At 45.8% G+C, this 15,443-nt stretch overlaps 1 protein-coding gene across 1 annotated transcript; it reads right to left on the bottom strand.

The window, feature by feature from the left end:
* Window positions 1-13,101: 13,101 nt before the first annotated feature.
* On the bottom strand, window positions 13,102-15,443 carry NEURL3 (neuralized E3 ubiquitin protein ligase 3; the record flags this gene model as incomplete). The annotated part of the gene is made up of 3 exons (XM_021712878.1): window positions 13,102-13,831; window positions 14,495-14,566; window positions 15,191-15,443. Coding segments are annotated over 3 exons (528 nt in total), but the record flags the coding sequence as incomplete, so codon positions are not given.

The following is a 15,443-nucleotide window of genomic DNA, read 5'->3' as shown; positions in this document are numbered from 1 at the left end:
TCTTGGACTTCCAGACTCCAGAACTATGAGCTACATAAACTTATTTTCTCTGTAAATTACTCAGTCTGTGGTATTCTGTTAGAGCAGTAGAAAATGAACAAAGAAACTTGGGTTCCTCCTTTTAGAGAACACATGGCTCTTGGGGGTAGTTAAGTCCCTGTCAACCCCAGGACTGCATACACTCTGAGGGGACAGGTGAGGAAACAAAAAAGCCAGAAAGGTGGTTGAGTCCAGGGAGGGTGATTAGGAAAGGCTCTCCTGTCATGGTCAGTGTTTCCATCTAACTGCTGTTTTATGTCCAAGTAGATCGCTTTTTTTGTTGTTGGGAATTTTGTGGAGGATGGAGACCATCCAGGTGATCTGTGTCCATGTCAAGCCATGAGCAGCTCGACTTGAGGCTAAGGGTCTCTTGGCTGGGATTCAGTGATTCCAGATATGGTCCCAACAATGCCATGGGCTACTGTGTGGCTTTAGGCAAGTCAGAGACAATCTCTGGGCATCAATTTTCCTGGCTATCAAATAAGAATATTACAACCTGCTGTGCCCCCCTACTTCATGCAGATCTAAGAGGGACAGGTAAGCTGTATCAGAAAACCACAGAGCTACCACCTCAAAGCTTATGTAGGGACTCCACCACCCCTTCCTTCAAAGGAAGGGATTGGGGAGCAGGACAGGTGGCCAGATGCTGATCTGTCATGTAGGTTCCTGGAGGATGGGACGCTGCTTGGCTCTCTTCCTACTGCCTCCAGGCTTGAGAATTAGCCCCTCATTGGGCATCTCCGGTCCTCACGGTGGGCTTATTCTAAGTGGAATTTCCTAAACAGCTGGTCAGTGGGCAGCGCCTCTGTGTGTAGTGCTGGGGAGGGAATGGGGGACAAGATGAGTGTCAATCAGGGGATGACGCTGATGGAGAGCCCATGAAGCCAGCATGCAGAGGCTGTGTGGTGGGCAGAGGGGACACGTGACATGGCGGACCTCGTCCCTGGGCTTGTTATTCCCCAGGCTGAGGTCTTGCTCCTCAGTTGGCCTAACAGAAAGCCAAATGTGAAAGTCACTTGGACAAGGAATTTTCCCTAGACTTCAGGAAAGTACCCTAGGTAGTCCCTGGACCTAGCCCAGGCTGGCTTCCTGCTTATAGCAAACACTGGCAGTCACTGGCTGCACTTTTACTTTCCTTTTACTGAATGTGTAGTATCCTTGTGATCATGATGCATTACACACTCCCTCCCATTGCTTTGATCCCATGACTTTCTAGTAGGGAATCTATAAGTCTCGGACTTCTAGGAAAGTGAAACTCAGCAGCAACCTGCCTCCCTCCTAGCGTGCCTCACAAGTACAGAGTATTGGCCGCCTGACTATGGTCCCCTGAGAAAGTAGCCCTCCAGAAGCCAGATGGGACAGCCCGGACACCTGCTTGCCACCCAACCTGGCCAGCAGAGCGCTCTGGGGCAGGCCGCTCCCACCTCCCCCAAGGCTGCTTCCCCCTCCTTTTGCTTCAGTGGTCTGACCTCCTCAGAGTTCCCCCAACACACTCTGCACATGTCCGTCTCTGCACGTGCTGTGCCCGCTCTCTGGAATACCCTTCCTCCTCCCTGCCCACTCCCAGTTCTCCAGACCTGTAAGACCAGTCCAAAGGGCAATTCTTCTCAAGCTGTTTCTGCTCCCAGGGCTAATATTCCCTTTCTCTCTTGTTCCCCAATAGCACTTCTTATCATCTGTTTGGGAGTGTTTCACTTGGGCCTAGGAGTTCGAGGCTTCAGTACATGACTATTGTACCACTGCACTCCAGCCTGGGCAACACGGATACCCCCATCTCTAAAGCAAACGATAACAAAAAATTCCATTGCAGAGACACACCACATTCTGCTTATTTATTCATCAGCTGATAGACATTTGGATTGTCTCCACTTTCAGGCTATGATGAACAGTTCTATTAACATTTGTGTACAAATTTTGTGTGGATGTGTTTTCAGTACTCTTGGGTATATAGGTAGAAGTGGAGTTCATATAGTCCCTCTGCGTTTAAGCTTTTGAGGAACCACCAAACTCTTTTTCTTTTTTTTTTTTGAGTTGGAGTCTCACTCTGTCACCCAAACTGGCCTCGACCCACTGGGCTCTGGCGATCCTTCCACCTCAGCCTTCCAAGTAGCTGGAACTACAGGCGTACACTACCACGCCTGGCTAATTTTTTGATTTATTGTAGAGATGAGGTCTCGCCAAGTTGCCCAGGCGGGTCTCGAACCCACGGGCTCAGGCAATTCACTCACCTCGGCCTCCCAAGGCGCGGGATTACAGGCTGAGCCACCGCGCCTGGCCCAGACTATTTTTCAAAGCAACTATTTTTAAAACCAATATATAAACTCATTCTCATTGTTTACAAAAAAGTCCCAACATTCCAGTGAAATGTACATGTTCTCTCAATCATACCCCCATCCCAGCCTTTTCCAAGGTAAGCTCTCTTATCCTTCCAGGCCCTTTGCCATGCATTGACCAACACACACACACACACACACACACACACACACACACACACACACACACACACATTATTTTATGTATTTTTACATTCATGATGTTTACTGTATGCCACATTCTATATGTCAGAAATATGATGACTCATTCTTTGTAACCAAAACATAAAGTTCCATAACACTGATAAACCATAATTGATATAACCACTTCCCTATGGTGAATACCTAGAGTTTATTCCCAGCTGTTTTCCTGTCTCAAGAACTACTGCTGGGGCCGGGCTCAGTGACTCAGCCTGTAATCCCAGCACTTTGGGAGGCTGAGGCGAGTGGATTGCCTGAGGCCGCAGGTTCGAGACCAACCCAGGCAACTTGATGAGACCTCGTCTCTACAATAAATAAAAAATGACCTCATCTCTACAATAAATCAAAAAATTAGTTGGGCATGGTAGCGCGCGCCTGTAATTCCAGCTACTCGGAAGGCTGAGGCGGAAGGATCGCCGGAGCCCAGAGGGTCGAGGCTACGGTGGCCCGGAGCGGCCACTGCACTTCAGTCTGGATGACAGAGTGAGACTCCAACTCAAAAAAAAAAAAAAAATAAATAAATAATAAAAAAATTTATTGTGTGGTAGCACCTGTGGTTCTGGCTGCTTGGAAGGCTGAGGCAGAAGGATTGCCAGAGCCCAGCAGTTCGACACTGGGGTGGCTGTGAGCTCCAGCCTGGGTAACGGAGTGAGACTCCAACTTAAAAAAAAAAAAAAAAAAAGAAAAGAAAAATAGGAAAGAGCCGGGCTCGGTGGCTCAGCCTGTAATCCCGCGCCTTTGGGAGGCTGAGGTGAGTGGATTGCCTGAGCCCGCGGGTTTGATACCCGCCTGGGCAGCGAGACCTCATCTCTACAATAAATCAAAAAATCAGCCGGGCGTGGTAGCGGGTGCCTGTAATTCCAGTTACTCGGAAGGCTGAGGCGCTAACAGATATCTGAGACCTTCAGTTGGTACCAAGACAAAATTTGCACTGAGCTTCCCTCTCCTTCCACACGAAGGAGCTAGAATTGATCTTCCCTGTTCTCTTTGTTGCCTTCACCTACAGATGGCCACAACTAACCTCAAGCAGCATGGCAGCAAGTGATCCAGCCGGCTCTACCTGGGCAGCCCCTACTTGGAGCCAGTGTAAGAGGCCTGCGCCCTGTACAGAATGTCATTCTGAATTATCTGAGCCCTTGGGACCAAAAAGAGAGGCCTGCACAAAGAGACTTCTCCTTTCCAGGTTTTCCAAGGTATCAGTAGCTATGACAAGGCCAGTCTTAGGACATTTTTAACATGAAAAAGAATCATGTCAATGCAACTAAGATGCATTAAAATTCCCTGTAGGTTTGTCCTCCAGGTTAGTGACCAAGTCACACAGTGTAATACCCAATACAGACTTTTCACATCAGGAAGAAATGGAAGCTGGTTGACAAGAACCTCTTCACCAGACATATAAAGCCACCACTGACTAGTCAAAATTCTCTTGGAGGAAAGGCTCTTAAGATGTTCTCTAAGTCAGAGCCCCTTCTTTTACTTTCTAGTTGCCTGAACTTTTAGTCCATGAAATTGATTTGTATTTTTACTCTGTTAGCAAGCTATATGGTTGGGAGCACAAACATTTGAAACTATCTTATCTTCTTAGAAGATTATTTCTTCTGTAAACATGGATTCCCTCCTTCTTCCCTATAATGTTTTTCCTTAAATTCTCTTTGTCTGATGTTAATACAGCTGTACTTGAGCACTTGGGTTAGACCAACTAATCTAATCCAGCTTTTATGATGAGCAAGAATAATAATGACTTAAATCTAGTTTAAGGTGACTTTTACTTTGGCTTTCTCTCAAAACAACAAATAACCAAACCAAAGGACTTATATAAGAATGCAGGGGGCGGAGGTAGCTTTTGATTGTTTTCTTATTTCTCATGGGGTATGCCCAAAGTTTGGGGGTCTGAGTAAGCTGTCTGAGAAGTGTAGAACCATGGTCTCACCTCAATGCCAGAAATAACCAGTACCACTATACAAATATAAAGCAAAAGTTCAGCTCATCACGTAGTACGGCCTTCTGGCCTGATGCTCAGTTCCTTCTGAGTCAGCACAGGGCAATCTCCTATCTGCCTCTGTGCTTCCAGTCCCAGGCACTTTCTTCCATTTACGTTCCCTTGAGGGACCACAAAGACATGCCCGATGAGGGACTGTCACAACCTGTTAGCATTTGCTTGCTCTTTTTCTTTATTTTTGGATTTTGTTTTATATGCATTTCTTATAAACAGAATTGAACTGGACTGTACTTTCTATTTTATTTATTGATGTATTGTTTTACTCAAACTGAAAATTTTTGTCAGTCAATAGGTTGATTTAACTCCTTCATATTTGTTATGAGTACTTATTCTTTTATTCTTTTTCCTGACTTTTGTTGGACTGCTAGAATTGAAGTTATATTGTTTTTCACATGGTTTGGAATTTATATATTTTACTTGTGGTGTTTAACATTTTATTTGTGTATTCTTCAGCATACAAATTAAGCCTGTATTTTTCTCATATATTTTTGTTAAAAAATAAGCTCTTCCTTCTGGATGTGGTGGCTCGCGTCTGTAATCCCAGCACTTTAGACAGCCGAGGCAAGAGGATTGCTTGAACCCAGGAGTTCAAGACCAGCCTGGGCAACGTTGTCTCTACAAAAAAAATTAGCAGGCCATGGTGGTGCGTGCCTATAGTTCCAGCTACTTGGGATGCTAAGTCAAAAGAAATGCCCGAGCCCAGAAAGTCGAGGCTGCAATGACCCATGATCATGCCACTGCCCTCTAGCCTGGGTGACAGATTGAGACCTTTAGTCAAAAAAACAAAAACAAAAACAAAACCCCAAGACAGGCATGGTGGCTCATGCCTATAATCCCAGCACTTTGGGAGGCAGTGGCAAGAGGATTGTCTGAGCCTAAGGGTTCGAGACCAGCTTGGGCAACTTGGTGAGACCTTGTCTCTACAACAGATCAAGAAAAACTAGCTGGGCATGGTGGCATGTGCCTGTGGTTCCAGCTACTTGGAAGGACGAGGTGGAAGGATCACCTGAGCCCAGCAGGTCGAGACTGCTGTGGCTGTGAGTGTGCCACTGCACTCTAGCCTGGGCAACAGAGTAAGACTCAAATTAAACAAACAAACAAGCAAACAAAAAACCAGTCTTCCTAATGACAAAAGAATCTTAACATTCTTTTTATTCTCTCCACTTCACCCATGTTGATATGATCTATGGTTTTCAGATCATTGATTTTTAAAATAAGTAACATTTATTTAGATTCAATTTTTTTGTTTTTATTACTCATCATCATATTAATTTTTCTCTTCTTTGTGAAATAATTCCTCTAATAATTCTTTCATAAAATATCTGTTAATGATAGACTGAGTCTTTTTTTTTTTTTTTTTTGAGTTGGAGTCTCTGTTGCCCAGGCTGGAGTGCAGTGGCACACTCAAGGCCCTGGCAGCCTCAACCTACTGGGCTTAGGTGATCCTTCTGCCTCAGTCTTTCAAGTTGCTGGAACTACAGATACACGCCACCATGTCCGGCTAATTTTTGTGATTTATTGTAGAGACGAGGTCTTACCAAGTTGCCCTGGCTGTTTCGAACCCCCAGGCTCAGGCAATCCTCTTGTCTTAGCCTCCCAAAGCGCTGGGATTACAGGCTGAGCCACGGTGCCCGGCCAAGTCTTTTTTAAAAATATTTTTTGAGTCAAAAGTCTCACTCTGTCACCCAGGCAGAAGTGCAGTGGCACACTCACAGCCACTGCAGCCTCCACCTGCTGGGCTCAGGCGATCCTTCTGCCTTAGCCTTCCAAGTAGCTGGAACCCCAAGCACATGTTACCATGCCCAACAAATTTTTTGAGTTATTGTAGAGACAAGCTCTCACCAAGTTGCCCAGTTTGGTTTAGAGCTCCAGGGCTTAGGCAGTCCTTTCACCTCTGCCTCCCAAACTGCTGGGATTACAGGCCTGAGTCACCATGCCTGCCTTGAGTCTTTTTATATCTGAAAATTTCTTCATTTTGCTCTCACATTTGAATGAGTGGGAGCTTATAAAATTTTATACTTCAAAATCATGTCTTCATCAAAATGGAGGCAATATTTAAACCTATTAGTGTTGTAAATATACTTCAATTAAAGAAAGTCTCTCTGAACGTTGAAGATATTATTCCATTGTCTTTCAGCACCCAGTGTTGCTGAAGAAGTGTCTGCTCATAATGTGATTACAGTTTTTTGTGTGTGATCTGTTTTTTTGTTTGTTCTTCTTGGGTTTTCTCTTCCCTGGTGCTCTGAACTTTTACCAGTACGTGTCAAAATAAAGGTCTTGCCAGGCACAGTGGCTTAAGCCAAGGGAGGCCAAGGCAGGAGCATTGCTTGAGCCCAGGAGTTCAAGACCAGCCTGGGCAACACAGTGAGACTTTGTCTCTACAAAAAATCAAATAATTGGCTGGGTGTGGTGCTACATGCCTGTAGTCCCAGCTATTTGGGAGGCTGAGGTGGAAGGATTGCCTGAAGGAGGTCAAAGCTGCAGTGAACCATGATCGTGCCACTGCACTTTAGCCTGGGCAATGGAATGAGATCCTCACTCAAAATAAAATAAAATAAAATAATTTTTTTCTCATTTATTAGTCTTGGCAACTAGTGGGCAGTTTCAATCTGAAGAGTCATGTCTTTCTTCAATTCTGAGAAAATGTTCTCTAATCTTTCTTTGAGTTTTCTCTTTTCACCATTTTCTCTTTTCTTCTTTCGGAATTCCTATTGGACACCTCTTTGAACTTCTGAATCTATTATCCTTATTACCCCACCTTTTAAATATTTGTTTATTTATTTTTAGAGATAAGGTCTCACTTTGTCACCCAGGCTAGAGTACAGTGTCATGATCATAGCTTACTGTATAATCAATCTCCTGGGCTCAAGCAGTCATCCCACCTCAACCTCCCCAGTAGTTGGAATATGCCACCACATCTGGCTAATTAACAACATTTTTTTGGTAGAGATGGGGTCGGTCTTCCTATGTTGCCCAGGCTGAACTTAAACTCTTGATCTCAAATGATCCTCCTATTTCAGCCTCCAAAAGTGCTGGCATTATAGGCGTGAGCCACTATCACTGGCCTCTCTTTATGGATTTCATCTCTCGGAAATTTTTCAGTGCATTCTGATGGATTTCAGATTATGAGTGCATTTTTCAGTTACATGTTTTCTGCTACTTGCTCTATCTAGTAAGTTTTTAATTTCAATGATGAAGTTTTAAATTCCAAAGGGCTCTAGATTTTACAATGCATTATCCTTTTGTATCCAATTATAGTTACCCTGAAGTCCAGGTCTGTGTGCTCTATTGACCCTATTTTCTCAGGTGTGAATGCCTTTTCTTGTTGGCTTCCCCTCCACACCACACACACATATTAGCTCTTTTCAAATGCTTGACTTTTCTTGGTTGTGAGCGTACCTCTGGATCCCAGATTCCTTGTTAGCATGAGAGGTCTGCTTGCAAAAAGGGTATGATAAGCAGCCTTGACTTGGTGCCCCTATGTAAAGTGGAATGGGGAAGGGATGGGATGCGCCGCTGGAGAGGATGAAACAACTGTTAGCCTCTGGATATGGAAGTTTCCTCTTCCCCTAGGGAGCTGTTACTCTCTGGAGCTTTGCCTTGCTCTCAGATCCAGGTATTTACCTCTCACTGCTCCTGTCCATGGGCAGACATTCCTGTGGCTCACTATCTGGCCTGAGGTAAACATTCCTGGGTGTCTATTCTGTGATACTTCAACCAGACATGGTCAGTTGACCCTGGATCTCCTCCACTCCCAGTTTATAAGTCCTGGATTTGAAGCATCCCAAGAACTGCTGCTACCATTTGCTCTTCTCTGACATTTTGGCAATTTTCATATTTAATCTGATTCCATATGTTTCTCTCTGTCTCTATTTTTTCTTTTTGAGTCATTCTTACTCTGTTGCCCAGTGGAGTACAGTGACATGCTCATGGCTACAGCAGCCTCAACCTACTGGGCTCAGGCGATTCTTCCACCTCAGCCTTCCAAGTAACTGGAACCACAGGCACACACCACCACATCAGCTAATTTTTTTGATTTATTGTAGAGATGAGGTCTTGCCTAGTTGTCCAGGCTAGTCTTGAATTCCTGGACTCAGGCAATCCTCTTACCTCTGCCTCCCAAAGTGCTGGGATTACAAGTGTAAGCCACTGTGCCCGGTGGTCAGATGTTTCCTATATTATTTCTAGGGTAGAAATTAATCTATGTCAATCATCCTGAGCAATTTATAGGGACTTGTAATAAAAGGAATTAGCTACAAGTGCTCAGTTTGTCAACTACCAACCTAAATGGAAGTCAAAAAGATCTTTATATAGACTACTTTAATACTTACCACATTGGGCTATAATTATTTATTCTCCAGTGTTGCTTCTAAGGACACAGATAAGGCTGTGCTCATACTCGGATGCCTTCTAGAGTTGGGTGCTTTATGTTCTTGGAATTAATTCAATGAATGAAGAAATGATTGCATCAGTGTGAAAATTCTAATTCTTGTCCTATCAGTTATAAGATCATTCCTCCTACCTGCCCCTCAGTTTTCCCATCTATAAAATTGGAGAAAGGTTAGAGATGACTCTTTTATTTCAATCTGAAGGAATTCCAGTGTTATTTCTTGTACAGCAGGTGTGCTAACAATGAATTCCGTTTTTGTTTATATGAGAATGTCTTAATTTCTTCTTCACTTTTGAAGAAAAGTTTTCTAGAATTTTGGGGGTGGCAGTTTTTCCCTTTCAGTACTTTCAATATATCATCCTGCTACCTTCTGGCCTCCATGATTTCTGGTGAGAAGTCAGCTGTTATTGAGGATACCTTGTATGTGACAAATTATTTTTTTCTTGCTGCTTTTGAGATTCCCTTTGTCTTTGGTTTTTGACAGTTTGACTATGATAGGCCTTGGTATGATCTCTTTAAGTTTATTCTACTTAGGGTCGAGCCAGAGTGGCACATTGGAATGAGAACTAGCTTTCAAGTTAATCCCCCTTGAAGTTTATTAAGCTTCTTGGATGTGTAAATTAATGTTTTTCATCAAATTTGGAAACTTTTAGTACTTTACTTCTACAAATTTTTCTACCCCTTTTCTCCCTTTATTACCTTCTAGTACTCCTATTACATGTATGTTGGGACATTTGATGGTTTCCCATGGTTCTCGAGGCTTTGTTCAGTCTTCTTTCTCTCTATTCCTCAGACTAGATAATCTCTGTTAACCTATCTTCAAGTTCATTGATTGTTTCTCCTGCCAGTCTATATCTGCTGTTGAGCCCCTTTAGTGAATTTTTTATTTCAGGTATTATACTTTTCAACTCCATAACTTTTATTTAGTTTTTTTTTTTGTAATTTTTATCTTCATGATAGATTGGTATTCTTTCTTTGGTGAGACATCATTGACACTCTTTCCTTTAGCTATTTAGACATGATTTCCTTTAGTTATTTGAGCATATTTGTAATAGCAGGTTTAAAGTTTTTGTCTAGTAAATTCAATATCTTAGGTTCTCTCAGGGACATTTTCTAGTGACTGATTCTTTTCCTGTGCACAGGCAACAGTTTGTTTCTTTACAGTTCTCATAATTTAAAAAAAAACTAAAACTTTTTAGATAATATGATTTGGAAATCCTGAAAATCAGACACCTTCCCTTACAGGATTTGTTGTTGTTGCTATTTTGATGTTATTGCCGTTTGTTTGTTTAGTCACTTTCCTGGACTAATTCTGTAACGTCTGTATTCCCTATAATATGCAGCCAACTGAAGTCTCTTCTCAATTAGTTCAGTGGTCAGTTAATGATTAGACAGAGATTGCCTTAAATGCCCTGAGCTAGTAAATCTACCTTTGCCAAGGAGCTCTGTCTGTGGGTTGAGGCACACCTTCAATGCTCAGGCAGTTCACAGCCTTCTTAGGAAGATATCTGAGCCTTCTTTACTCCCTACTTGCAAAGGGCCTCAAAGTCAGCCAGAAGTGAGAGACTGGGGCTCTCTCAGGTCTTGCCTGAGCATGCACACAGCCTTTTAGATCCCCAAGAATATATTGGAACTTTTCAAAGTCCTCTATGGACATCTCCTCTCCCAGATCTTCCTTTTAAATTTTAGACCAGGCTCTTGTTTGCCTCAGCTGGCATCACAGACTTAAAGACTATGATGCTAAACAATTGAAGCTGATTATGTTTGGCAAATGTCCTAAGAATGGGGGTTTTCCCATGGAGAGAGCCCAAGTAGGGTTACATGACATCACCCCATAAAGGAAGCTTTTCTAGAGATCTGAGATACAAGTCCCATAGTGACAATAGTCTGGGGATGAAGCTTTCTAAGGAGCTCCCAGCCCAATCTGTACCCACCAACTCCCATCCCCGACTGACTTCAAGGCTGCTGGTTTTCAAGGCTACTGTGGAGGTGCAGGATGAGGGGTGATGTAGTTAAAACACCACAAAGCCTACTGTTCTTGCCAGAGTTTAACATTTTATATTGGATAAGCATTCTTCAGATTAGTGTTAGCCTTTGGTTAATTTCCAGAAGTCTGAAAAAGTTGATTTTGATAACGTTGCCCGTATTTTGTTGCTCTTATGAAGGAATGCATTTACCAAGGTCCTTACTTACAGAACGTACAGAAGTCTTGCCTTTGTTTAGAGATCTTTTCTAAGATCAGGCTTGCCTAGGTGCTAATGAATAAGGTAGTTATTCATTGGAAATAGGATTAAAGTATTGCCTCTCCCTGAAGCTATTTGGTGTAAGAGGGAGAAAGAGAGAGAGAGAGAAAGGAGGGGGGAGCAAGGGGAGAAGAGGGAGGGAGGGAGGAACTTAAAGATGAAAAAAATTTGTTTCAGGATCCATAGGAATCATTCTAAAATGCTGAGGCGACAGGTGGGCCTTGGTAAAAGTCAGTGGACTGTCAGCACTCACACTCGAACCCTGATACCCAGCCTAGTGCGCTCTTTGGTCCTTCCCCTAGAGATGTCTTTTCCAGGGGAAGGAAGCTGTCATATTTTGAGTGCTTCTTTTAAGTTAGAAGTTGCCAGCTAGGTGCAGTGACTCACGCCTGTAATCTCAGCACTTTGGGAGGACGAGGCCGGAAGGTTGTTTGAACTCAGGAGTTCAAGATCAGCCTAGACAACATAGCAAGAAGGAATATCTGGGCCTAGGAGGTCGAGGCTGCCACTGCACTTGTGTCACTGCACTCCAGTCTGGGTGACAGACTGAAACCCAGACTTAAAAAAATAATAATCGTGGGGTGTGGTGGCTCATGCCTATAATCCCAGCACTTTGGGAAGTAGAGGTGAGAGGATTGCCTGAGCCCATGGGTTTGATACCTGCCTGGACAACTTGGTGCACCCCCATCTCTAAGATACATCAAAAATCAAAAAATTAGCCAGGCGTGGTGATGCACACTTGTCCCAGTTACTTAGAAGGCTGAGGCAGAGGGATCAGGAATTGCCTGGGCCCAGCAGCTCGAGGCTGTGGTAACCATGAGCATGCCTTTCCCTCCAGCCTGGGCAAAGGTGAGACTTCGACCCCAAAATTTTCCTACTCATGATCCTTACAACTTATCCAAGAAAAATATTATTATTATTTTATTAGTTGAGTCAGAGTCTCACTCTGTCACTCAGGATGGAGTGTCGTAGCATGCTCATGGCCATAGCAGCCCAGACCTGCTGGGCTCAGGTGACCTTTCCAGCTCAGACTTCCAAGCAGCTGGAGCCATAGGCATGCACACCATGCCCGGCTAATTTTTTTATTAATTGTAGAGACAAGGTCTCACCAAGTTGCTCAGGCTGGTCTTGAACCCCTGGACTCAGGTAATCCTCTTGCCTCTGCCTCCCAAAGTGCTGGGATTACAGACGTGAGCCACTGCACCCAGTCAAGAAAATTATCTTATTTCCATTTTATAAAGAAACTGAGGTTCACAGAAGTCAAGCCACACGCCCACGGTTAGAGCACTTGTGGGTAGAAGGGAGGAGATCCTATTCCAGAATGAAAGATAATTCTAGTGTCGTCAAATCCAACATCCTGACCCTTTGGTTGGCTATGGGGTGGGCAGAGACACAGTTTGTGGAGGTGCTCATACTTACAATTTTGAACTCCCCTTCACATAGCCCTCTCCCCGAGTAGATGCCCCTCTACCAGTCACAGAGCAGAGAACCATAGCAAAGTAGCAGGCACAGCTTGCCCCTGCCACAGACACCCACTGACCTGGGCTGCCATGTCAACTCCTGCCTTTAGTCAGGGACCAGAGCCTCTAGGAAGTCCCCCAATATCAAGGGTGGCAAAGGCAAAATCTGGTTGGAACTTGAGGGCTGAGATTACAGGACATCTCCTCCGTGTGCCCAGAGTCCACAGGCCTGAGTGCCCAGGACCCCACAGTCTACCTGAAAGTCCAGAGTGTCTGGGGAGGACAGGTCAGCACGTCCCTAAACACCACGTTATCCTGACCAGGTCACAGCTCCCCACTCCCACTGACTGTTTCAAAGGGGACACATAGTCATTACAAAATCACCCATGAAAGGCAAACTTTATTTTGATCTCTCAGAAACTGGCAAGGAAATCACCACCACCACCACCACAACAATGTGCTTTCAAAGTATTAAGTCACCTTCAGATGCATGATCTCATTGGGACCCCACAACCACCCTGAAAGGCAGGCAGTGCAGGTAACTATAGTCCACTTCATGAGAGACACACTGGAAGTGAACATTCCACCTAGACACCTCCTGCTACTGGTGGAGTCCAAGTGCTTCAGTACTTCAAGTGCACAGGGCTTCCACCACACATGGGGCGGATACCTGAACTTCCTCAGCTGCAGAATGGGGGATCAGGCTAGCCTCTCTCTGAACAAAGCACCCATCAGAAGGACAGTTCTGGCACGGGCAGAAAGAGGGGTTTCTCTTTGCTCCACTGGCCCCTACCCAAACATCAGTTGGGGAAATGGTGGGGAAGCGGCCGCCACTCCTTCGCCTTCCTCTGTCTGCTTCGTGTGTTGTTGACCAGCCTTTTTGATGCTTCTCCAGAAAGAGAGCAGTTCTCCACCTCCTCCCTTTGCAGGGCTCAGCTCAGATCTAGACACAATCTGCCACCCACACTGTGAAGCCTTCTCCTTTCATGAACCCCCCTCAGTCCTCAGAGCAGGAGGACCCTGTGTGGGGGCCACCGCCTCGATCTGCCAGCGACACACAGGGCACTTGGCGGTGTCCTTGAAGACCTGCCAGGCACAGGAGCTGCAGAAGAGTGTGTGGCCGCAGGGGATAAGGCAGGTGTTGGCAGCGTGGTGGAAGCAGATGGCACACTCTTTTCCTGGTGGGGCTGGAAAGGGGACAGAACAGGTCAGGATACATCACCTACTCATGGTATAACCACAGGACAGAGAACACTGCAGTCCTATTCTGAAGAATATTACCTTGGAAGAAAATGTCTACAGTGTAATTAAGTGAAAAAAATCGGGAAGAAAACCACAATGTACATACATATATGCCATCAAATTCCCATTTAAAAAGAAGGAAAACAAAGCACAAATAATTCCCCATATATACATACATATATATGTATGACCAAAAAGCCCTGGGAGAAAAATCCACCTGAGAGTTGATGGGTGACTTTTTTACTTCCTTCCTTATCCTTTAAACTTCATTTCTATTTGGCAAAGCCTTTTACAATGAATGCAGATTGCTTTTTTAATTATTTATTTTTAAATTTTGTTTTGCAGGTTGCTTTTTAAAAGCTGGAACAAAATAACAGGATCTGCTCATGAAGGTGATCTTGTAACTTGTAAAGGCAGCCAGTGTTCCAGAAGGCAGAGCTGTTCATTACTTTCAGGCTTTCAGTCGGCGGAGCCAAATCTTTTGGCCCAAAGCCTGTGGAAGACTTGAATGAGCAGCCAGGGCTCAGACTCCCCTCCCACACACCCCCCACACCCCACCCCGGGTGCCGGAGTCCTGGGGAGTCCCAGTGCTGGGAAAGGTCACTCACCTTCAGGCTCAGACACAGCCTCGTCGCTGAGGACACACGGCACGGTTGTGGGAAGCCCGCTGGCTGTGGGATCTGAGGCAGAGAAGAAAACTCAAGACTTGGGAGAGCAAACCGGGTGCTCCCTCTCACCTGGCCCTGCAGCAACCCGTCCCTCTCCTTTCCTGGGTCATAGGCTGACTTTAAGACCCTGTCCTGGCCATCCCTTCCCAACTAAACCCAGCTGAGTTCGCAGGGCTGTAGATTCTTCCTCCTCGACCGCCCTTCCTTCAGGCCCCTCCTTCTGTGTGCTCCTGCCACCGCCTGCGTGGAGAATCTCAGCGTGACCCACACTCCCAAACCCGGACGTGCATCCAAATCTTCCAGGAGGCGAGGAAGACGCCGGGCTTGGGCCCCACTCCAGACCTATCAGATCAGGCGCTCCGGCTGCCAGTCTCCAGCAGGTTGGCAAACGGTTTTAAAAAACAAATTCGGGGGCAGGATAGCCCACCGGTCCCGAAAGGCCAGCATTCCTTCCCATAAGTGCCGCTGCCTGGCCTGCGCGCCCCTGAAACCCACTCTCCTTTCGCGTGGCTGGAGGGACGGTTCCCCTTGCCCCTCCCACCCTTCCTGGCTCTGGCAAGGTGTGGGCTCCACGGTCCTCCCACCCCCACCCCACCCCGCGCCGGGGCTGTGCCCGGGTCCCCGCAGCGGCCTCACCCAGCAGCTCGATGGCCTTGGTGGTGCCGTACACGTCCATCACGGCCCACAGTGGGGCGCCCATGAGCACGCCTTTGCGCAGCAGGAGCGGGAGGCCGGCGTTGACCTTGACGAAGAGCCGGCCGCAGCGGTCCACCCAGAAGCGCACCACATCCCCCGCGCGCGCGCAGCCCTCGGGCAGCACGACCGCCCACGTCGGACTCTGCTCCTCCAGGTCGGGGCACACGAAGGGCGGCAGGCTGGGCGCGGGCAC

This window comes from Carlito syrichta, unplaced genomic scaffold (assembly GCF_000164805.1).
Source record: "Carlito syrichta isolate Samal-C Ts95f unplaced genomic scaffold, Tarsius_syrichta-2.0.1 Scaffold303678, whole genome shotgun sequence".
NCBI classification, from domain to species: domain Eukaryota; kingdom Metazoa; phylum Chordata; class Mammalia; order Primates; family Tarsiidae; genus Carlito; species Carlito syrichta.
The sequence above is the reverse complement of the archived record's forward strand: the minus strand, read 5'-3'. Positions and strand labels throughout refer to the sequence as shown.